Here is a 23,664-nt window from a genome sequence, read left to right on the forward strand (position 1 = left end):
GTTAATGTTTGAGTGTACAAGCTCGTATCTGGAGCACCATGTGCCTCAGACCCAGAAGGAAAGGGATTTGCAGATATAACTGAAAACAGAACAGAAGCACTTATTCTCGAATGAGCTGAATATTTAAAGGGAAAATAGACTTTTTTAAAAAAATTTCTTTTATCTTATTATTTTATGTGTATGGTTGTTTTGCCTACACTTTAGTGTGTGCACCACTTGTACCCCTGCCAATAGGGGTCAGGAGTGGGTGTCAGACCCGTGGAACTGGAGTTACAGATGTGTGTGAAGTGCAATCTGGATGCTGGGAATAGAACCAGGGTCATCTAGAAGAGCATTCTGTGCTCTTAACGACTGGATCATGGTTCGAGCCCCCAAATGCATTTTCAGTGAGACTGATTATGGCTACCTTTAGCTCATATAAAGGCACACATTTATTAATAGGCACCTTTGTTGTCTCTATTCATTGTGCTAAATGAAGCCAGTTAAGCCAATGTTGCTTCAATCTTGTTGACATCTCTGTTCCACTAGATAACATGTTATTTATCGTGCAAGGAAACAAATAGAGCTTTAATTTGGTAATTTTCTTGACTGAAAGGGCATATTAAAATTATAGTCCCCCATGGTAAATGTTGGTTTACAGTCGTGCCACTTTGAGCGTAACTTGGCGGCAGCTACAGCTCCTTTGTAATTTAACTGTAGTGTTGATTCCGTGGGGCTTGTGAGCAGAACCCTTCAGCTTCAAGCTCTTCTACGTGCATCAAAATAGAGCTGTTGATGGCAATTGCTATCTTAATTCTTTTCTCAAGAATGTCTCTTTGACAAATTCTTTTAAATATTCCCATGCATGGTCCTAACCTCTCCTTATGTTTTCATAAAATATAGGGATATTGTTTGGTTGCTGTGAGGGAAATCACAGCTTTCTACCCAGGGCTTGCGTCCTTCTTCCTTAGCAACTTTGCTGCCATTCATCTGTGCAGTGATTGCAAGAAACATACAGAGTACAGATAGTGTTCAGAACGTTTTCCGCCAGGGGCTAGCTAAGGGGAGAGATGTGAATGGAAAGGACCAGAAGGAAGAGAAAAACAAAGTTCTCTGGAGTGTCATTTTAAAGAGGTAAAGCTGAATTTGTATATTTTAAAGGAGCTTTGCCAGTTTTGGTCATTTTAGAAATGCATAGGATTATTCTCAGCGAAGCCAGTTTTCCATATATAAACATGGTTGTTTAATGAAGTGACTTCATTTACAGATCAGTTCCAAGAATAGTGATGGCGATTACCTAGTTGAGAGCTGATCTTGGTATGGATTTGTGCTTCTGTAAAGCTGGCATGGTAGATACATGTTTTCAGTTGTGTTGAGGTATTGCAATTTCCCCCAAAACAATTGGTCTGATGGAGGTGAAAATAATTAAATAGCACAACCTGTGTTACCTCTGAATAACAGGGCCATGTGCAATACTTCTCCATGAATAACAGAAAGCTTAAATAGAAGATTTTAAAATATAAAGGATCCCTGCAGAAAGAAAGTTTCAGACTCTGTGAAAATGTAAACATCGTGTCGGTTAGACGTTGTGAACGTTTCTGTACACACATATAATTAGTAGACAGTTAGTGTGTGGTGGGCTCTTGCAGAGTGGGTATTTCATATATTGGAAAAGCATTCCTGATGTCTCACAGAAAATAGAATTCAGTTATTGTAGTCATATGCTGTGAAGGTGTTTGTACTGCTAAAGAGAGAAAAGGAGAAATGAAGATATTAATGTATGTTTTTTAGGAACATACAGGAACACAATGTAATTCTTATATTCACTCTCAGTAGCTCACATTTCTTGGCTTTCTAGGGAGCCTGTGTTACTATCAGTAGGTAAAAATTCTGTGTTCCTCTTTTTATATTTCCCATGGACATTCATTCAATCCAGCTGTTGTGTAGCTAGGGAATTAAACCAATATGATTCACAGTTTAGTTAGTTAGACAACTTGAATACTCAGTAATGAGTACACAGGAAAGAGAATACCATGTGTTAATAAACACGTTAAAGAGCAATGCGAAATAGATCAGAGGTGTCTGTGCTAGGCAGATCCTCAGAACTCATCGCAGAAAAACCTGTGCTGTCCACCCCACCCTGGAGCACCGGTCAGATTCCCTGGGGGCCACAACCAAACCAACCTGAGGAAGCAGCAGATGATCCTCCAGGATGCTACTGCCTGACACAGTTTGATGGGCACAGGGAAACCTCCCGATGCATGATTCGCCCACACTGCCTCTGCACTTAGCTCTAGACCAGAAACCTCCAGATAAAGCAGTCACAGTTCCAACCCCCCAGACAACTGATCTGAATTGCTGATGGGAGGTGGAAGCATTGCAATTTATTTCCTTTCTTAAACCGGCTTGAGGTATTGTTCATCTTTGAGTCTGTAGTCTTAAATGTTTCCCAAATAGTTTTGTTGAACAAAGTATTGAACATCCAGTAGTGTAAAAAGTTCCTGACTCTTCAGTGCACTGAGACACAGCGGCTCCTTCAGAGAGGCTGCCTCCAGCCTTTCTCAGGCTGAGCTGTACTTGAAAATTCCAAGGGAAAGGAGCTTGTCTGATTTAAATTTTCTTCCCTGAAACTGGTCAGATTTCAGCAAGCATGCTATTTGTCACGTCTTACTACACCTTGATAGCTGTAAGCAAGGAAGAAAACAGAAGGAAATATCGATGACTTATACATACTTTCAAAATACTAGGAATAACTATCACTAAAGCCAAAGCAGTAGGGATGAATGGGATGAACAGGCAGCCCATTTTAGTTCCTTAGAACTGTGCATCTCATTCTGCTATATCCCTGTTGAGTTTTGTCTGCAAACACAGGAACTTCCAGTGATGCATTAATGTTATAACAATTCTTTTTCTTTGTACTGACCAAGTATGTTTCTTCAATTCATTTATATTTAAAGAAAAATAAAACTGGTATTTAGTGTCTTCATAAATGCCTATATAGATTTGTAAAGACAGTGAGTGATTAAAAATACTGAGACTCTGGCTGTATATTCAGACTATCTAGACTTTCATAACCCTCAAAATCTATCTGAGGATTTTTGGGTGGTATGATTCATTGTTTTTGTCTCAAGTCTTTGATTTGTAGTCCCATCAAAGACTGACGGTTTCTTTAGTTGGATATATACATCTTCAATGGAATTTCAACACAATGACAACTTTTTGATCCTTGATGATAAAGCCCTAGAAAGATGTTCTTCTAACTGAACTCTCAAAAGGAGAACTAAATGGGTAGCATATTATTTGTTTAAAGGAAAGCATCGTATCTTCTAGGATGACTTTATGCTGAGACACGGAGCTGGGGGAAGTGAGGTGAGAGAATGAGGTTCCTGTGGTGGCTCCCAACTATGACGCCAGCACTTGGGAGACTGAAGGACGATGACGAAACAAATAAATCCATACTAACAAACCATGTAACTAAGACATATTCCTCACACATAAAACACAGCCACTTTCTTGTTTGAGTATCATCTTATCACCGTCAATCTAGCATCTGCCTATCTGAACTGAGACTTCGTGAATCGAAGGACAGTGTTAAATGGAGGAATTAAGATGCTGTCTAAAGCAGAAATGACAGAGGCGTCGAAATAGGACTCTGGTCTTGCTGGGTTCAGATGTGCAGGTACAGAGGACGCCAATGGAGAATGGAAGGAGTAGAATGATTTAGCTCAGTTATTCGGGCTGTTTAAATGTCCCAGTGAAGGGGTCAGGTTGAAGAGTTGGTTGGAAACAAGACTAGCATTTGACAGAGCAATGGCAAAGAAGAGTTGTTTAATACACTATAGCTTAGTGGATGGGTTTCTAGAATCGAAGAGAAACTTTACATGCCTACTTCTTAGAGTCCTTTGCTTTATTGTAGCCAAAGATTTACTTACGTTTAAGTTCTTTATTCTGACTCTGGCATTAAAATATCTGGTAATATCTTTCTATATGATTATGTCTATATCTCTACATGTGTATGTATATTTGTCAGAGGTCTTGAGTACTAGAAAACTAAAGCACAAAGATAATAATGTTCCACTTTATGATTGGTCTTTATTTGCTCTATTAAAAAACTCTGAGTTTTTGGGGTGAATGTCTCTCCATGTACCATGTGCATGTCTGGTACTTAGGCAGGCCAGAAAGGGTGCTGGATCCCTTGGGACTCAAGTCATAGTCAGCTTTTGAGCAGCTATGTACGTGTAAGGAATCTAACCTGGATCCTGTGGAAGAGGTACCCTTGTTCTAAACTGTTGGGTGATCTCTTCAACTCCTATTTGTTGTATTTAAAATTTTTGAAAACATATTTTGAGAATTTGGAATGTATTTTGATTATTTTCACCCAGCTCTTCCCAAATCCACTTCCACCAAACAACTCACCCAAATTCCTATCATCTTTTAATATTTTAACCTATCTAGTTGAGTTTGGACTGCTCAGATCCTCTGTGGGGGTGGGGCTATCTCCTGGACCATGCTCAGTCTACCAGAGGCATTACTCTGGGAAGCATCTTAAAGCCTTAATTGCTTCTTTTTATGAAGCTCTTTTTTACAGTTTAGAAATTTCTCAAATGTCTCTGATTATTTGAATATGCTGTCTGAGAAATCTCTTGCTCTCTTGAAATGGGACTAGAATCCCCAGGTCCTTTAGAAGGAAGAAGAACCTATATTTTGTGATATCTCTTTAAGTATACTTAGGCCAGACGACTATTTAAAGTCAATCTTCTCACCTGAAGAAACTGTGTTGTTTGAGGATTATTGGAAATTGAGAAAAGCTATGGTGCCTATTTACCATCCTTGTAACATGCTGCCTCTTCCAAGTGAGGCATCAAAATCAGCCTTTTTTTTTACATATATGTATGATCCTTTCAGGGTACGCAATTTGTGAACAGAAAAATAGGTGCACTGTATTCAGCATACCGTGGCTTTCAGGGTGAGCCACATGCTTGGGTGGTGCCCCAAGCAGCCTGCATCCTAACTAAACCATAAGGAGCCCAGGTCACAGAACAGTGTTCTCTCGATCTTTGATCCTGTTGACCTCTCTGCTGTATTACTAGAAGCAGTACATGACACCCAAGTCCTAATTAGGGAGGAACAAGAGCATCTTACAAACTTCGGGAAGGTATTTGTATCTTGATCTCCATTGCTGTTTGGAATATTGAGAATAATAAGCCTACAGTGTTCCAAATTTTAAAACATATTGAAGATTCTTTTTTTTTTTTTTTTTTTTTTTTTTTTTGGTTTTTCGAGACAGGGTTTCTCTGCAGCTTTTTTAGAACCTGTCCTGGAACTTGAAGATTCTTGATAGCTTACACAATTTGATTTAAAAATCACATATCTTTCCCTTAATGTGCTATTTAGTGTTATATTTCAATTAACTGGGGGAAAGTGAATCAAAGCAAACATTTATTTCTGTCTGGCCTTTGGATCTATAGATATATGATTGGAAATTTAACTTTGTGAGGAATTTCAAGATTCTTCACTTTAAGATCTGCAAGCCCCTTTCAAGCCCCTACAGTTTTGGCTATTTATTTTTGGAATAAGGAAACCTGTTATTTTTTCTTTATTTTAGAACAAATCTCATTTTAAAGGAAATGCAATCTTAAATATTTCTGCTGAGTAGATTGCAATAGCTTACATTTAATTAAAAACTCTTAAACTTAAATTATAAAATTCCCAGACGAGAATCGGATCCTTGCCCTGTCACCTAAGCCTCACAGCAGCTATGTTTTGTGTCTGGTTACAGAATGACTGCACGACTTGTGCCATGTCTGCCACGTTCTGCTGTGAAATCCTTAAAAACACTTGTTGAATAGTTTAAGGTCAGTTAGCCATAAAGCCTTCTGCAAAATGTCGTTAAAAAAAAAAAAACCCATTAGCTATGGTTCTAGTATAGTCAAGCCAAGCTGTTAAAATATGCTCATATAAACATAGAAAAGATTATACATTCAGCCTACAGAGTTCTGTGGTTTGACTCTTGAAATCTAAATAAAAGGTATATTATCCTTAGAGTAAAATTCTAAAATAAAGCCAAAGGCTTCATTCTTCTAAGAACCTGGAGTGTGAGCTGCTCTGTAAAGTTGTTCTTGTTCGTGTGAAACAGAGCAGATGACTATTTTGCAACGAGACAGGACTTTGACAATAGCACAGGTGTCCCCTCCCCCCCACCGTATGCCACAAAGAAACTTTTCTGGTTTGCCATAATTACAGCTGTTACAGTTCTCTAATAATATGTGTGGTGGTGGGGGTGGTGACAGTAAAGGGGAATGAAGGGGTAATTTTGGAGAATGAATAAACAAAGAAGACCAAATAGGACTTGATGAGTTGTAAGGAATTATTGATGGCAATTCAGGCCACGTGGCAGGGAAGAATTCATCCACTTATGTATACTGTAGATGAATTTTCTAAAGCTCTGCCCCTGTTCATGAAATGCTGAAGGCATGGGGACAAACCAGATATATCCTGACAGAATAAATGTGAAAAGATGCGAATTGAAAACCCTAAGTAGGTGACATCGTTCCATCCTCAAACTGATGTTAAGGAACCCAAGGACACAATTTGTAAGGGGACCCAACCTGAATAAGGGTCACGTGTCAGCTTGGAGGACATTCCTTTCAGAAGAAGGAAGCAATAACTTTTACTCTCATTCTGCATTTTTGCTTTAATTAAGTCTTATTTAGTAGGAAAATTTCTTGGAATCCATAAAACATAAAGAGTATGATTTACATTGTTAAGGATTTTAGGTGCTCTTGTCACATAAAAACCCACATGGCATGATATGCCAGTGTGCTTTTCTTTTCTTTTTTTTTTTTGTTTTTGTTTTTTTGTTTTGTTTTTCGAGACAGGGTTTCCCTGTAGTTTCTAGAGCCTGTCCTGGAACTAGCTCTTAAGTTATAAGGAACCAGGCTGGCCTCGAACTCAGAGATCCACCTGCCTCTGCCTCCCGAGTGCTGGGATTAAAGGTGTGCGCCACCACCGCCCGGCCAGTGTGCTTTTCTTTGCTAATCACTCTACCATCAATAAACATACAGTAAGCCTAATACATCCAGTGACTTCAGCTGACAAAAAAAACTACAGATTTATCAAATGAACATATTATATATTAAGGAAACAAGACAAAATGGAGCTCATGAGAATGGAAGCCATTTAAGACAGGCACTTTTTGAAACTCAAGTTTTCATGGATGTATGCTGAAATTATAACTTAATTTGACCTTATTTAACTATATTCAGATAGTATTGATGATAAGGAACTGTTTGTTGAATGATTAAATTATTGACATTTTATTAAAAGAGACTCATGTGCAAAGGCGTCTCGATTGTGTCTTTCATATGCTTTGAATACTGTCTTTATGTTTCCCTTCTCATAGGACAAAGTGTATCTTCATTTGAACTATCTGAAGTTTGTATGATATCTTCTTTTAAAGCTTACAATGGTTGTTGTAAGATCATAGTAGCAACTAATATTGGGCAGACACAGTTTTAATGATGCTTTGGTAAAAGGCTAGGTATTTAATTGTTTTCTTCAACTTCGTGTTAAAGAGTAGTTGCAGTATCTGTAGCAAAAATAGCTTTTATATTCACCAGAATTGTGCATGGATCTACTAATAATTATTATTAATAATGTTTAATCATTTGACTACCCATATGCCTTAGCTTGAATAAATGTAATCCGAGTGTATAGGTAAGGATGGATGGAGATTGAACATTTATGCTTCCTGTATGGAAGGAAGGAGCTTAGAAGAGGAGCAACCCAGCAGGAAAGGAATCTTTTTCTTCTTTAGAGATGGGTTTGCAGTGGCAGAGTTGGCTCCGTCGTAGTTGTTCCCTCTGTGAGCTTCTCAAGTTTATCCTACATCCGTGTGTCAGGGAAAGCTAATTCTCCAGCGGCATTCCTCTGGGCAGGTGGAGGCCTGGTGCAGCCTGTGTATCTTCATGGCCCGGCGCCTCCGCAGGCACCGTTTTCACCGTGATGACACTGGAAATAGGGCAGTTGCAGTAACAGGACTCTGTCACACATGACTGAATTTCATTCTGGTATGGTTGAAGCTTCAGTTTCTCTCATTTCTTAGAACCCTAGGCTGGCAGTTTTGTACTTCTGTCAGCAGAAAAGTCAGTTGGGCTTTAGTATTTGTTGCCATGTGACATTTAGTTCAAAGAATGGTTTGATATGTATGCTTTGAAATATGTAATTAGAATATTTGCATGCCACATTGAGATTGTCATTGGTGAAAATGTCAATAGCAAGGAGTAAAATCAATCTGGTTCCGGCGTATATTATAAAAGACAGTGTTGTACAGGAGTGAAAGGCTCCTCCTGGTCTTCTCAGAGAAAGGCCTGTACCAGTCTCCCCATCCAGGGAGTCCTGGTTTTGATGTGCTCAGGCTCCTTTCTCGTTGCTTCAGTGAATGCAGGTGACCATTGCATTATAAATGGGACAGAAACAAACTTTACTTGTCTAAAAATAGACACTTAGGGCAGGGAATGAAGAGGCCAGAAGGAATCTTTTCTCCTTTCTTACTGAATCTTACTGAATAGAAACTTATCTTTTTTTAATGTATGCAACAAAGACCAATTGCTTCTATATATGATCTGGTTAAAAGGTCTTAATTTCAACCTTTTTTTATTCTTGCAGCTCACAACAGTATCATCAATTGTGCATTTCAGGACTAAAATGTCTATGTGATTTCTCTTTTTTTAAAAACTCTGTTGTTATATTAAGCATATTGATGTGTTTTGATAATTTGTTCTTCCACCCTTAAAATGAATTTTTCTTCTTATTATAATTATACAGCAGCAAATTTGAAGAGCGAGGAGTTTTTGCAGCAGGGTGATCTCACTTGGCTTGTAAAGATTCAGAACCTTCTTTTCCGTGTGTATGAGTGTGAGCCTCCCTGTCTTCTGTCATGCCATGCCAAATCTTCCATTTAAGTATTGTGAAAACTCTTTGTTTTTTTCAGGTCGAATGAGTGATATGGTTGTGAATGGTCACCCAGTAGATTCAGAGCCTAAAGAAGATGAGCCATGCAGTGAAGAAACAGATCCACTGCATGACCTGTTTGCTGAAATTTTACCCGAGTTGCCAGATTCCTTTGAAATAGACATATATCACACTGAGGACGAGGAAGAAGGAGAGGAGGATTGTGCAAATGCAACAGATGTCACAACTACGCCCTCAGTGCAGTACATCAATGGGAAGCAGCTTGTCACCACGGTGCCCAAGGACCCGGAAGCTGCAGAAGCTAGGCGTGGCCAGTATGAAAGTGTTGCACCTTCTCCTAATTTCTCAGACAGTTCTGCAGGTGATGCCCATCCGTTTATCAGAGCGGAGACAGAACTGGCAACTGCCACACAGTTGAATAAATCTAAAGAAGCCACCACTGAATTGTTAGAAATTACTTGGAAACCCGAGACCTACCCTGAAACACCAGAACACTTTTCAAGTGGTGAGCCTGATATTTTACCTACAAACTCACTCCGTGAGGATAAAGCAACCAAGTGGGCAGAGTCTATTACAGAGAGCAGTCCAAACCTTGAAAATTCTGAACCTGAGCAGCCTAAGCCTATGCCTCTGTTTTTTGAAGAGTCTTCAGGAGAGGGTGCCATTGACCAAGTATCTCAAAAAACTGTCTTCTCTGAGGCTACAGAAGTAGCGCCGGGCAAAGAGGCAGGACAAAGTCCTACCCTGTCTACCTCTAATACTCTTTCCAGTTCTGTGTCAGTAAACATCTTGGAGGAAAAACCAATTACCCTAACAGGAATCCAACAGACTGATGACTCCTTTTCTACCATGAAAAACTTGGTCGATATAATACCTAAACAAACTGTAGAGTTCTCAGGGAGTTTTTTAGCCCCTATTACTGAAGGGTCCGGGGAAGTAGAAGAATATAAAAATAAAGTCTTCTCCATGGTAACTGATTTACCACAGGGAAATCCTACAGATACACTCATCCCTTTGGATTTAAGCAAGATAATGATCACAGACAGCCATTTATATATTCCTGAAACCACTACTCCTTTGGATTCAGAGCTGCCTTCTGTAGATGGAAGGCCTACACAATTTGGAATCCAAACAGATGCTTCTGAGTGGGTTTCCAGTACACCTTTTGAAGGAAGGAAAAGAGAAGAAGACGAAGAGGAAACTACAAATGCAGCCCCCTTTGTTGAAGTCCAATCGCCAACACAGAGGTCAGAACACTTAATTTTCCCTCCAGAATTAGAAAGCCCAAATGTAGCTGGACCTAGTGATTCAGCTACCTGGGAACGTTTTGTACCAGAGACCACACCCATACAGTCTGAAAAGGAAATGGCAAATTCTACTCTTGCTTTTAGAGAAACAAGTGGTTTGGTCAATTTGGAGGCACAGCCCTTTAAGCTTAGTAGTAGCAGCCAGCCCCAGGTGGAGGAGGGAGTGCTGCCCACTGTCTCAGGATGGCCTTCCCCTCTTTCTATGGAACAGGGCTCAGGAGATGCTGGCACTGATACAGAATCTACCATTGCTTCATTTTTATTAAATTCACAGTCTGAAACCCAAGTCAGAAAAGAATCACTTAGTACACTGTTTCCCAGTGTGGAAACTTCATTCCCCTCTGAGCCAACAGAGTTAGCTCTGAGGCCTGTATTGGACAGAGGAGGTGCTGAAGTTATGATCCAGGCATCTAAGGAAACACCAACTTCAGAAGTTCCAGGAAAGCCAAGCCTTCCGGCAGAAGTAAGGGACTTTTCTACAGCCTTTCCTTTCGGAGAAGATTTTAGCGGTGACTTTAGTGAACAGTCAACAGTGTCTTATCCAACAATGAGAGAGGAAAGAGTGGGGACGGAAGGCTCTGAGAGCAAGCAAGTTGGAGATAGGCAGAACCCATCATCTACACCACCTACCTCAGAGGACATCTACCTATTACCTTCCTCCAAAGGACTCAGCAGTACCACGGCCAGCACCTCAGCCTTCCCCTGGGAAGAGTTTATTGCCTCAGCTGAGGGCTCAGGTGAGCAGCTGACCTCAGTGGGCAGCTCTGTTGGTCCAGTGCTTCCCTTTGTTGTGGACAGTTTTTCTAGTACGGAGTCTCAATATCTTGATGAAGGTTTTCAAGAAGTGGGTGCTGTGACAGAAGCAGAGAAACGATCCACTGCTTTGCCGACAGCGGACACTGGGAATACTGTACTGCTGACAGAAAGTGGCGACATAAAAGGAAATACCACAGTGTCAGCGGACTTTCCCCAAACAATGGATCCAACCAAATTATGGTCTAAACAGGAAGTCAACACTGTAAAACAAGCTGCTGAAAGTGAAACAGCACAGGAGGAAAAAGCTCAAGAACAAAAGACTTTTGTATCTCTTCATGGATCTCTTGCACCAGAACAAATAATTTTGGAATCCCAAACACTTACTGAAGATAAACTCCAAACTTCAGAGCCCTCTCTGTTAACAACAAAGACATCATACAGCACTAATGAGGAAATGGGGGAGGAAGACATGGCCACAGCTCATCAGTCTTCTCCAGGTCCAGGGATTAAAGGCTCAGAATCATATACTACTCATCCTGAGACTACTGAGAAGCCACATTCTTTTCTAATTACTGCTTTAGTGACTGAATCTGTACCAGCTAGAAGTGTAGTCATGGATACCTCAAATCAAGAAGAAAGTACACAACTCTTTGAAAATGGTATGAAGTCAACAATTAGAGAGTCAAATACTGATCTCTCATTCTCTGGACTGGGATCAGGGGAGTCCTTGCCTCCTCAACCTACAGCATTAGTGACTTTGACTGAAATGGAGCAGATCATTAGTACGTTGTATCCTGAGACATCTCACACGGGTATTTTAGGAACAAACCTTTTAAGTGATAAAGTAGAAGACAATGAAATAATAGAAAATGGGACAGATAAAGTTAGAATACTCATTTCCAAAACAGGCAACATTTCTCAAGAAAGTAAGGAAACACCCAGCACAACTTTGAGTGATGCTCCACCTCTTCCTTTCACCAAGCACATAGACGCGGAACATTCTCCAGATCAGACCTTCATGTGGGAAGAAGAAATCCAGACTCATACACCACAAACCATAACTGAACAGATCACTAGTGAGAATTCTTCAGCATCAGAAACTGAAGTAGCAACGACCTCTTCCACTGCTTTTCTGGATCAAACATACAAGATCGAAGTGACCAAAGCATTTGTTGTATCAGCATCAAAACAACCTAATCTCTTTTATGTAAATTCTGGAGAAGGATCTGGAGAAGTGGATGCTCGTGATTTAATATACACCTCTGGACCTACTCAGATAACCAATCAAGGAGACAGCACACTTGCAACTGATGGATTCCTGGAAAAGCATCCAGAGGAGTCAAGACATGAGGTCGGCACTACTGATGGACCAACGGCTTCAGCAATGCTATTGCATCACTCAGAGTACAATGAGAATTCCCTGTATTCAGCCAGCACCCTGCCTAGCACAGTGCCATATGAGAGTCTCACAGAAAGTATTGCAGATGGTTTGCAAGACCATATCAGATTTGAAGGCTCTACCTTGAAGCCTAACAGAAGAAAAACCACTGAAAACATCATTATAGATCTAGACAAAGAGGATGGTAAGGATTTAGGATTAACAATTACTGAGAGTGCCATTGTGGAAATTCTGCCTGAGCTGACATCAGATAAAAATATCATTATAGACATTGATCACATTAAACCCGTATATGAATACATCCCGGGAATACAAACTGACCTAGATCCAGAGATGCCATTGGGCTCCCATGGCGGTAATGAAGAAATCCTTCAAGGTCAAGAGAAGCATGAGGCAGTTGTTAACCTTTCTACAACCGAGGAGGCATTTGAGGGCTCTGGTGATGTGCTTCTTGCTGGCTCCACTCAAGCGGTCTTCAGTGAGTCTGGAAGTTCTCAGGATGGGAGGCAGGCAGAACACACAGGCTTTAACTTTGCAACTGGAATCCCAGTTTCTAGCAGAGAAACAGAAGTAGATACTTTCTTTCCCACAGTGTCAACCTTGCACACTCCTAGTAAACTAACCACAGCCAGTCCAGAGACTGAAAAACCCAAAATTGAAGCAGTATCTCTGGATGATATATTTGAATCAAGCACATTGTCTGATGGCCAAGCGATTGCAGACCAAAGTGAAGTAGTATCAACCCTGGGTCATTTGGAAAGGACACAAGAAGAATATGAGGAAAAGAAACATGGGGGTCCTTCTTTCCAGCCAGAATTCTTCTCAGGAGCAGGGGAGGCACTGACAGGTTCCCCTGCTTTTGTAAGTATTGGTAGCACTCAGCATTTAACAGACATCCCTGAAGTGACAGAAGCACCTGACTCCACACATTACACTGAGACAACCCCTGCAGTTTTCTCCCTGGCAGAGTTGTCTCCCCAGACACCACCTTCTCCCTTCCCTGTCTACATAGACAGTGGAGTCTCTGAATACCCAGAGGTTCCCCACACAAGGGCTCAGCTAGGTCCTGGTGCTGCCTCATCCCAAAGACCGCTAGATGACACCTTTAAGGAAGTCCGTGCTAATATTGAAGCAACCATCAAGCCATCCGGCGAAGGGGATGCCCCCAGAACTGAGCCTCTATTCTTGTCTCCTGACCCTACATTAGATATTTCGGAAGATGAAAGAAAGCCTAAATTACTAGTAGAGCTGGAAACTTCTCCCACTGAACCAACTGTTGAAGAAGAAACTGCGATATCACAAGATTACCTAAACAAAGCCAACAATCAGCTTCCAGGAGAAACATTTGGAATGCCCCCCAGTGCCAAAACACCAGAGAGTGGACCTGTCACGACAGCTGCAGATGACATTGAGTTGGTAGGTGCCACACAGCAGCCGCAATCTTCTGCTTCTCTGGCTTTCAGGGTTGAGACAGGTGTGGTACCTCAACCCATCCCACAGAAGCCCGAGGAGCCCACCTTTCCTCCTTTGGAAATTAACCGCGAAACATACACATCGTTAATTGGCGAAAACTCTGTAATAACAGCCTCTGAAAAGCAAGTGTCAAAAACAATTCTCGATCACAGTAGTCAGGCAACAGCCAGCACTCTGGATCTAAATACTCCACGTTCAGTAACGCCATTTTCCATTCTGGACAATTCTAATGAAACCGCTTTCCTGGTTGGCATTAATGAAGAATCCGTGGAAGGTACAGCAGTTTATCTACCAGGTAAGATTTCAACATTGATACATCTGTTTCCAAGGCTTGGATCAGTCCCTTGGTTCTTACCTATGCCTGTATGTATGTATATATAGATGTATATAGGTTCTGTGCAATGTCAAATTCATAGAGACTTTTATACTGCTCAGGCCAGGCCACAGTAGTGAGTCATAACTTGAGGCAATGAGTGTAAGTATGGACAGTTCTGTACTTTACAAACATAACTCTGCAATTTGTATGCATCTCACAGATAACATAGAGTTGTAACACACAGTTACAGATGACGTGAAATAATGATCTAAAATTCAATGTGTTTTTATCCACAGCAGAAATACTGTCTTGTGTCCTACAATCATATATCATAGCAGTAAAAATGGGGGGAAAGCAGACTTTTCTTTTAAAACCCCTTGCCTTTAATGATGGGATTATGACAACACCATAATCGGCCAGGCCTTTCACATTTGAGAATAGTTACAAATGCCTTGTGGTTGGTGTGAGCAATGACAGTTTGTACTCTAGTGTGATTTCCTTGCTTGAAGTAGTTTACACGATTCTCACTTAGTTCCTAGTCATAGTGTATTCAGTATATGTTTACTTCTGCCTCTTGAGAAATTAATTCCTATTTATATACTGACTATAAAAACATAAATTTGATACTACTTCATAGAGATCATTTCATTTAATCTTCACAAAATGCCTTAGAACTCATCCTTTTACATGAACTCAATGTAAAAGGGTAAGACATAGGTATTCAGAAAGGGTCAGTAATTTGCCCAAGGATGCACAGCCACACCGTGGCAAAAATGGGGTTTGACAAAACAATCGTATGCTGATGTCCATGGTCTTTTTACTACCCTTTTGTTGATTTTCAGTATGGCATAAAATTAACAACTGATATTTAATAATATATAAACCCAAAACAGAATATTTACTTAATAGAAGTAATCTTTTTTAATCTAGTCTAAAAATTTTGCAAAGTCAGCTCTTATTGTTTGTTCGTAGAATGTTATTATTTAAATAAGAATCCTAATGAAACACACAAATAACCACCACCACTACCTTGGAAGAAAGCAAGGGAGGAAGGGAGGGAGGAGACAGAATTTTGAGGGTTGTGTTTGCTGAAAACATGTCTCATCTTAAATCCTGTACTTTAGGTCATGGCTATTACAATTATTCTTCTAGTCATATTAATATTACTATGACAGATATTCTGCTTCAGGAATCAGAAGAACGCCTTTATCAGAAGCTTGGGACTTTCATAAAGGGCTTATCGTTGGAGTATTTTGTGAATAAAATTAATTCAAGGTAGTTGACACTGGGAATACTTTGGTGTGTAACTATATTGAATACATAATGATAATCCAGTGATCTGGCTAATATTTCTTGTTTCATCAGTAAACTGCAATGCACTTAAAGACATGGAAATAATTAGCAGATGAAAGGGAACCTCTGCATTTCCCAAACCACACTATTTTCTGAGACTCCACCCCTTCTGTACCACAGTTCTGTAGACAGCAGCTTGTGTGGGAGTGCCCAATTTATTTGTTTCAGGGTCAGCTTTCCCAGAGGACTTAGGGAAGAACGCGATGCTGAAAAGCAAACTTGTCTTTTAACCAGAACTTATTCAAGTTTACAGGAAAAGCTCTTTTCCTACCAGACTTGCCACACGCCCTCACTGTGGTGTCTGGAATAAAAGCATGTCACAGTGCCACAGGCATGGCCCCCTAAGTGTCAGCTGGATTCTGTTCAGTGGGTGTGTTATCACTTAGGCAGTGTACTTTAGTATGTGGCAAACCAAGACTATGGGGAAATTTTTATCCGTGAAAATACATGAGAAAGAACTTTAGAAAAAGCAAAAAAAAAAAAAAATTAGAGAAACCGAGTAAGCATCTGAGATTACCCAATTTGAATAACGGATGTGTAGATGCGCCAGGCCCTTGTAGTTGTCCAGGTTATGAATGAATGTGTAGACTCCTCAGAACCTGCAGTTGTCCACATTTTACTTAGCTGTAAGGAAGGTGGAGTCTGAGCTTCTTACCTGGGAATGGGTCATGTTACTGCTATAGCCAGGGATTCTTCTGAAGTTACACTTCCTTTCGCGTGCAGTCGTTTCAGGATTTGGGGGAGGCAAGATTTCTGAAACACGGTTGTGTCCATAGAACATCTATTTTATTTCGATTGTTTTGTAAAGCTTTTGAACTTCAATTGGATCTTTGGACATTTTAAGAATTAAGTATGTCTGAAATAATATTCAAATTTTTTAATAAAAATACATATATCCATATTGCATAGCAAAGTAACAGAATAAAATACATGCTTCAGAGGTATAAAGTATTTATATTTAGAAAATGCACCTTAAACTACTGTATTTCACTGAAAATTTACGGGTTTGCCTTTTCATCCATCTTCTAGGAGGCTTAGTTCTATCTATGTTTTATTGAGAAAACTGTAATAAAATTTGGGGCTTCGTTTTAAGTGAGTGTTTTGTGTTTGGGGTTGTTTTTATACAGTAGAGTTTAATCCCTGTGTTGCTTTTCTTCAAGTATAGTTTAAAGGAGTGCATTGGAGCGTGTTTTTGGAAAGGCACGTTAATGTAGCAGAAGAAACTTCAGTGCACACTTTCGAAGACAGTTTCTGAGCATTAATTGGTAAAAGGCAATAGTAATTCAAACACTGGTAACAAGCCAACCTGCTAAAAGAATGCATGTTCTGTGTTCCCAGCCATTTCACATGAACTAACATCGTTTAAAAGAATACATTTCCATTCACTGTGCACATACGTGTAATCATTTTTAACTAAAATCAATGCCATTATCATGCCAACTAAATCTGCCATAGAATATATTAGTGGCCAGTTGGGGTATAATGTATTGTTTGCAAGTAATAATGATTGAATCCTAGAAATGAATAGATGAAATTTGTAAAAAAAAATAGTTATAATGCCAAAAAAACACTCCAGAGTAAAGTTAATTTTATATACAATATCTCTACACTGCTGTGGTAAAGCTTATTTTATGGTAGTAGTAAATGACGTTTTGTGCTAAAAACACATTTTAACATGGGAGGGGAGGCTAATTGTTTTTATTTTCCTGAACATGATAGGACCTGATCACTGCAAAACGAATCCATGCCTCAATGGAGGCACCTGCTATCCTACGGAGACTTCCTATGTGTGCACCTGTGTTCCTGGGTTCAGTGGGGACCAGTGTGAACTGGGTAAGATGCTCTTGGCTGGAGAGCTACGGCACTTTTCCGGCAGCTATAATGGGAGAGAAGGGGTACTGTGGATTCCAGCAGCAATTTCAGAGAACCCTGTGTATAAACAAAAGGTATATTAAATAAGTTAATTAATCAGGTTTTTTATGATTCTGCCGATCCAATCCATGCCCTCCCAGGCTTCACAAGGCCATCTCTCTCCGTCTTTTTGTGAACATCTGCAGTAACTGAAGCTCCACCACCAGATGTGAGATTTTTTTTATTAGTTTCAGGGCTCACTGGATTCACCAATTAGCAATGGAAACACTTTACTCTGGACAATTTTGAAATTGTTTTAGGGTTTCCAGTCTCATCAAAGAAACATTCGTGAAAGAGAATTTCATATTTAAAAATGAAATTTTTTGGGGTGTGTGTAACATTGACTAATAATTAGACTATGTGTAACATAGTCTAATGAACTTACACAAATTACTTTTTATAAAATATAAGAATTAAATTTAGCTGCCATCATGTGTCTTATCTAGCAAGCTCTCTTAATAGAACATTTTTGCCCTCTTTATTAACGCTTAAAATTTTATTTCAGATTTTGATGAATGCCATTCTAACCCTTGCCGAAATGGAGCCACGTGTGTGGACGGTTTTAACACATTTCGGTGCCTCTGCCTTCCAAGTTATGTTGGTGCCCTGTGTGAACAAGGTAAGAGCTAATATAGCATTTTATATCATCGTTTGTGATGAACGTGAATGGCATTAATTTTGGGACTTGTTCTATATGCTTTGCATTGGGAAAATTCATGGGTTACGTTGGGTTCCCTGTATGTGACTAGCCCCAAACATATAAACTATAGAGTGGACTGAATTGCTTGTGTTGTTGATATGCTGGAATCATAATGGGCATGCTGAAGTGAACTTAAGGATATCTGGTCATTAAAGAAATATGTATAAGTATTATTTCTGGGAACACAAGTCATTTATCATTTCATGAACAGTATATATATCAGGACTAATGGAATGCCTTAATTTTATCCCCATAAGCATTTGAAATTCTGGGGCTTCTGCACTTGGTCAGGCATAGCTAGAGAATGCATTAACGCATGGTTACAGTGTGTTGCATTAGCTGTGGCCTGCCACCTGCTTTGTGGGAGAGGATGCACAGCTGTTTCCAGGAACCTATTCCATCGAAGAAGCATCTGGGTTTCCTGAATGAAAGAAAGCCCCCAAATCTCCCAATACTTGTGATTATGGCCAAACTCACAGTGTGTTTCAGGTGGTTAGTGGTAACCCTGCTTACTTCATTGTCCAGAAATGGACTACAGGCTCACTTAGCACATTGAACTTCAGAAGGCCGGTTTCCTCTGCTTAAAGCTGTACAGTGCTTTGGCTTTGATAAGAATGCTCGGTGCTGAGCTTCCATTCTATAGAACAAAGTGGAAATGTACTAGACATCCAGACACATTGGGCACTCTCCCTCTTTGTGATATTAATGCAGACGGTCACTACAAGAAAGCAAGAGGAAGCCCAAGTCATCTGGATTGAAGTGACTGTTGTAAGGGAAGGCTAATGGCTACATTGTAAAGATTTGTTTTGTCTTTTAAAAATTGTCAGCATCAGAGTTTACATAGGAAAACAGACCAAGATTCTTTTTTGGACATTTATTTATTATTTTGTGCCTGTAGTACCACGTCATACATGTGGAGGAGGACATCTTTCTGTTATTGTTTGTTCGTTTGGTTTAGTTTTTAAAGACAGGACTTCTCTGTGTATTTCTGGCTGTCTTACAACTCACTCTGTAGCCAGGCTTGCTAGGAACTCACAGAGATCCACCTGCTTCTGCCTCCCAAGTGCTAGGATTAAAGGCGTGCACCACCACCACCTGGTCCATGCTCATACTCTTAAAGTAAGAATAAGAAACATATTACTACACAAACAAAAAAAGGGAAGACACTTAAACCCTCTAGTGCATTGAAATGATTACCAACATGCATTTTCCAGTACAGGGAACAAGTAAAACAAAAGCAGACTGTAATTGACTAAGTATTTGTTGAGCGCTTGTCCTGACACTGCAGCCCTAAAGATAAACCTTCAAACAGGGTCCAATTACTGATCTTGGTGAATCAGGGAAAACCGTGGCATCAAAGTGCTGTGATTTTCCTAGTGCTAACAACCTTGCGCTGTGTTAGGAACTGTGGCTTAGAGAAGACGAGCGATGCATTCAAGCTGATGAGCCTGAGCAGCGTACTTCTAACGCCCGAGGCTTCCCAATATCTTCCTGCATCCGAAGCAACTCTCAAAGACAGAGATCTTACTTGATGAGTGTCTAATAGGTTAAGTGGGAACAGATTCCACGAAGGGACTTTGGGCCTCTTTACTCTCCCCTTTGCTTTGAAACGAGACCGATTGCTTCTTCATTAATGGGGCCACCCGACATTCAGGAGCCTCTGTTTCCTCTACAGCAAGCCTAACTTTTATGCCTTTATTTGCTTCTGACTGTCTACCCAGCTGTTTAACCAGCACAGCTGTAAGCCTCCCATTCACCGCCCGGGCACAGGAACATTTTCCTCTCTTCTTTTCAGGTTGCCTAAAAACAAATGTTTTCTTCATTAACAGCAGCGTTGTTGTCAAATGGCTTTCTGTCCAAAGGGCCTGAGACTGGGTCATTGTTTCCTCAGCTGGCCTTTGCCCTGCATGAGTAACTGCTTAAGTCTCAGGAACTTTGGGCAGGGGGACATATTTTGATGGATGATCACAGACTCTAGGAAGGGCTTCTGGAATAGTCGAGAAACAGGCACAGAGAGCTTGCTCTGGACTCAGCAACACAGCTTGCTGAGGCAAGGGGTCGAGGTGTAGACAGTGGCTTTAAAAGTTAGCCTATGGGACAGATGTTTATGGAGTAGTTTTAAGAGTGACTATTCAGCCCCTGTCTTTATGAGCAGGAGTTGCCAGGTCTTCGTGTTGTAACTTTTGTGCTGTAAGGACCGTGAGGCAGACGATGCCCATCTATCATGATGGGTGATGGATTTTTAAGAGAGCCACTAATGTGGGGACCTCTGCCAGATCTCAGAGGTAGAATGGTTGCCCAGCATGTGCAAAGCTCTGGGTTTGATGCCAAATATTGAAAGGGGCTGGGGGAGGACTAAAAATACTTCAAAGTGTTGCCTTTAAAAAATAAAACAGAAGCTAGGTGGTAGTGGTACACGCCTTTAATCCCATCACTTGGGAGGTAGAGGCAGGTGGCTCTCTGTGAGTTCAAGGCCAGCCTGGTCTACAAGAGCTTGTTACAGGACAGGCTCCAAAACAACACAGAGAAACCCGGTCTCGAAAATCAAAAAACAAACAAAATCAAATAAAAAAGCAGAAAAACAACAGTAACAAAATACCAAGATTCACATTATTTTTAGGTAAAGTGGGAAAAGCACCAAGAGAATCTTTTTGTGTGTGTGTGTGTGTATTTTTTTTTTTGATAGGTTTTTTTCTGTATAACAACCCTGACTGTCCTGGAAGTCTCTTTGTAGAGCAGGCTGCCCTCGAACGCACAGAGATTGGCCTGCCTCTGCTTCACACTGCTGTGCCCAAGAATGATTCTTAAATGTCCCATGGAAATATATGCTGGGAGGTGCTCCTTAATTTTGTAACTCCTCCATCACATAACTGTTGAATTCATGAATACTAGAAATTAAAGAGATAAAAATGGATTTTGACTTGACAGAAACAGAAGTGCCTTAATTCTACTATATGGTCTTCATCTAGGTATATATACAGCTCTCAGACAACTGTGGTTTAGCAAGTATTTGTGGGACTTATTTATAACTACACTTACTTGTGAGGTTGAGTAGGAGTATTGCAAGTTCAAGGGCTGTTTGGCCAATTTAATGAGATGCTATTTGAGTTTAATAAAAGCATAAAGGAAGGACTAAGGTTATAGCTCAATGGTAGAGCACTTGCCTAGTATGCTATGACCCTAGGCTCAATTCCTAGTTCTATCTATGATTTTTAAAAAGGGCTATGTTTTACTTAGATAGTGCAGGTGGTAAATTCTCCTACCTTGGTATTAATAAAAACTTGGCTCCTTAATATTTGGGCCCATCTTCTTATAAGACTCCATGAACTATTATCTAAGGAAGGCTTTTGTCTATTTTGTTGTGCTGTAATAGACTTCCTGAAGCCAACTGCTATGGTAACAACAACAACAACAATAATAATAATATAAAAAGAAAGGGATTAATTTAATTTCCAATCATGGAGGGTAAAAATTCAAAACGGTAGCTCCATCTATCTGGTCTCTGATGGGGCCTACATGCCACACCATGACACGATGTCTCCAAACTAATTTCATGCAGGGGGTAGAGATTAAAAGAGAAACAAGCTAGAGACCTAAGAGGGGCAGACTTGCTCTTTTTATAGCATCCTACCTTAAGACCCCAAAAGCATCAGCGTCACCACGTAGGGCCCCTTCGCCTACTTCTCTTCCATTCAGGTTCATCTCTGTCCTAGCACCTATTCATAGCCCGATATCAGGGCCTGGTCTCCAGCACGTGGACCTCTGGAGGGTTAGCCACAACCAAACTGTGAATGGCTGGCATGGTCAAGTACTTGAATTTTTTGGCTTTGGTTTTTGTGGAAAAGAAAAACATAGTTATTGACAGTCCATTTTAATGACAAAAGACAGAAAAAGAAAGTAAAACTGACATCACTCAGCTTATGGAAGATAAGAAAGTCTGCCCAGATTAATTTCCCAGTGCATTAATCAGAAATTTGGATCCTAACGCTGTGTGCCTTATCTTAGTATAAATGGTAAATTGCAAGGTTAAGGCAAGCTGCGCAGTTACAATCTTGCAGTACAGATTTTGGCAGGAAAAGTGTTCTAAGTGGTTTGCAACTCTTCCTGCAAAGGGAACCTCATTCATGGAAATTGATTTTTCCCCTGACTTCCCCCCCATTGCTGAACTCTTTCAAGTGAATTTTTCCCCAAAAGGCAAACTAATATCTAACCGAACAAAATTGGCTTCCTTTGGGGGTTCTGCCAGCCACTTTATCTGAAGCACATGGCTGTGTTACGCATCCTCCCTATGAGAATTAGGAGGTCCAAACAGTATCACAAGGCAACCTTCCAGCGCACATTATCCAGAACAGTAAGTCGGCCGATGCCTGCAACAGACCTAAGGGACTAAATCGGACTTGTGACTGTTTGCAGAGACGAACCATATCCCTTGCAAACTGTGACTGGAGATACTGAAGTCAGGGGAGGAAGTTTTGAGGGAAAAATCTCAAAACCGCACAAAGAGGAATCAATTAGACCAGAGTCGGGGGGGGGGGTGCGTTCCAGTGGGGCTACCACTGGCAGCATGTAAAGCAAGCATTGGAAGGTGGAATTTTTTAATCTATGAATTGGTAAAATGATGGGAAAGTCAATTTTCTTTGGAGATCAGGAAGGTTCTCCTTTGTGTCTAAAATTCTGTTAATGCTGCAGCTTTTTAGTTTTTTTTTACATGGAACTATTTCAATGTATTTGTGAGATACATTTTACAAAGATTGAAATTATTTCGGTATAGGTCATAAAAGGGCTTGGTTGTTTTACTTTTAATTAACTCAAACGCTTGGTGCATTTGCGTCAGAATTTCCCAGTTGTTCCTCTTTGGAGGAAGGAAGTACACATTCCAAACTGTGTTCCCAAAGTCATCTGCACAGGGTGTTTCTTCTTTTCATAAATCTTACATGACAAGAGCCCGTGGCCTCCCAGAGAGCTCTCTGGGGAGCGAACTCTTCCAGAATGTGTGAAGTCACTGCACAGATACAGTGTTCATAACCCTGTTAGCGGGAACCTTCATCCCATCTCTAGTGAACGATCTGCTTTGAAAATGTGTGTTGGAAAGAAATTAGTGGCAACTATGCCACAAGTAAGTCAGTTCTCTGCAGCCTCAGAGGTTTTAGGCCTATTGCTCTGCTGCTTTTTCTCTTTTGAAAACTATCTTTTTTTTTTTTTTTTTGAGACAGGGTTTCCCTGTAGTTTCTAGAGCCTGTCCTGGAACTAGCTCTTGTAGACCAGGCTGGCCTCGAACTCTGAGATCCGCCTGCCTCTGCCTCCCGATTGAAAACTATCTTTAATTAAGGAAACTTCAATTAGATAGTGCCGTTTCAGTCCAAAGATGTGCACAGCCATTCACTTCATGGGGATCAGTTGCAGTTACCTGACAATGACGTCGTTATCACTGTGACCGAAACTTTCGAATCATTTTCCTCAGGAACATTGCGTAGATATTGGTTTGGTGGTCCTAGGG

At 40.4% G+C, this 23,664-nt stretch overlaps 1 protein-coding gene across 4 annotated transcripts in view; it reads left to right on the forward strand.

Annotated features, from left to right (window-relative positions):
* Vcan (versican) overlaps positions 1-23,664 on the forward strand; it is an 86,649-nt gene that overhangs the window by 37,557 nt on the left and 25,428 nt on the right. For 2 of the 4 annotated variants that reach the window (XM_038323245.1, XM_038323246.1), the window contains 3 exons: positions 8,972-14,182; positions 17,276-17,389; positions 17,973-18,086. In XM_038323245.1, coding sequence (XP_038179173.1) covers positions 8,972-14,182; positions 17,276-17,389; positions 17,973-18,086 — 5,439 coding nt within the window. The remainder of the gene's footprint in view (positions 1-8,971; positions 14,183-17,275; positions 17,390-17,972; positions 18,087-23,664) is intronic. The other 2 variants (XM_038323247.1, XM_038323248.1) reach the window with 1 other exon arrangement.

The sequence above is a fragment of the Arvicola amphibius genome, chromosome 3, assembly GCF_903992535.2.
Source record: "Arvicola amphibius chromosome 3, mArvAmp1.2, whole genome shotgun sequence".
NCBI lineage: Eukaryota > Metazoa > Chordata > Mammalia > Rodentia > Cricetidae > Arvicola > Arvicola amphibius.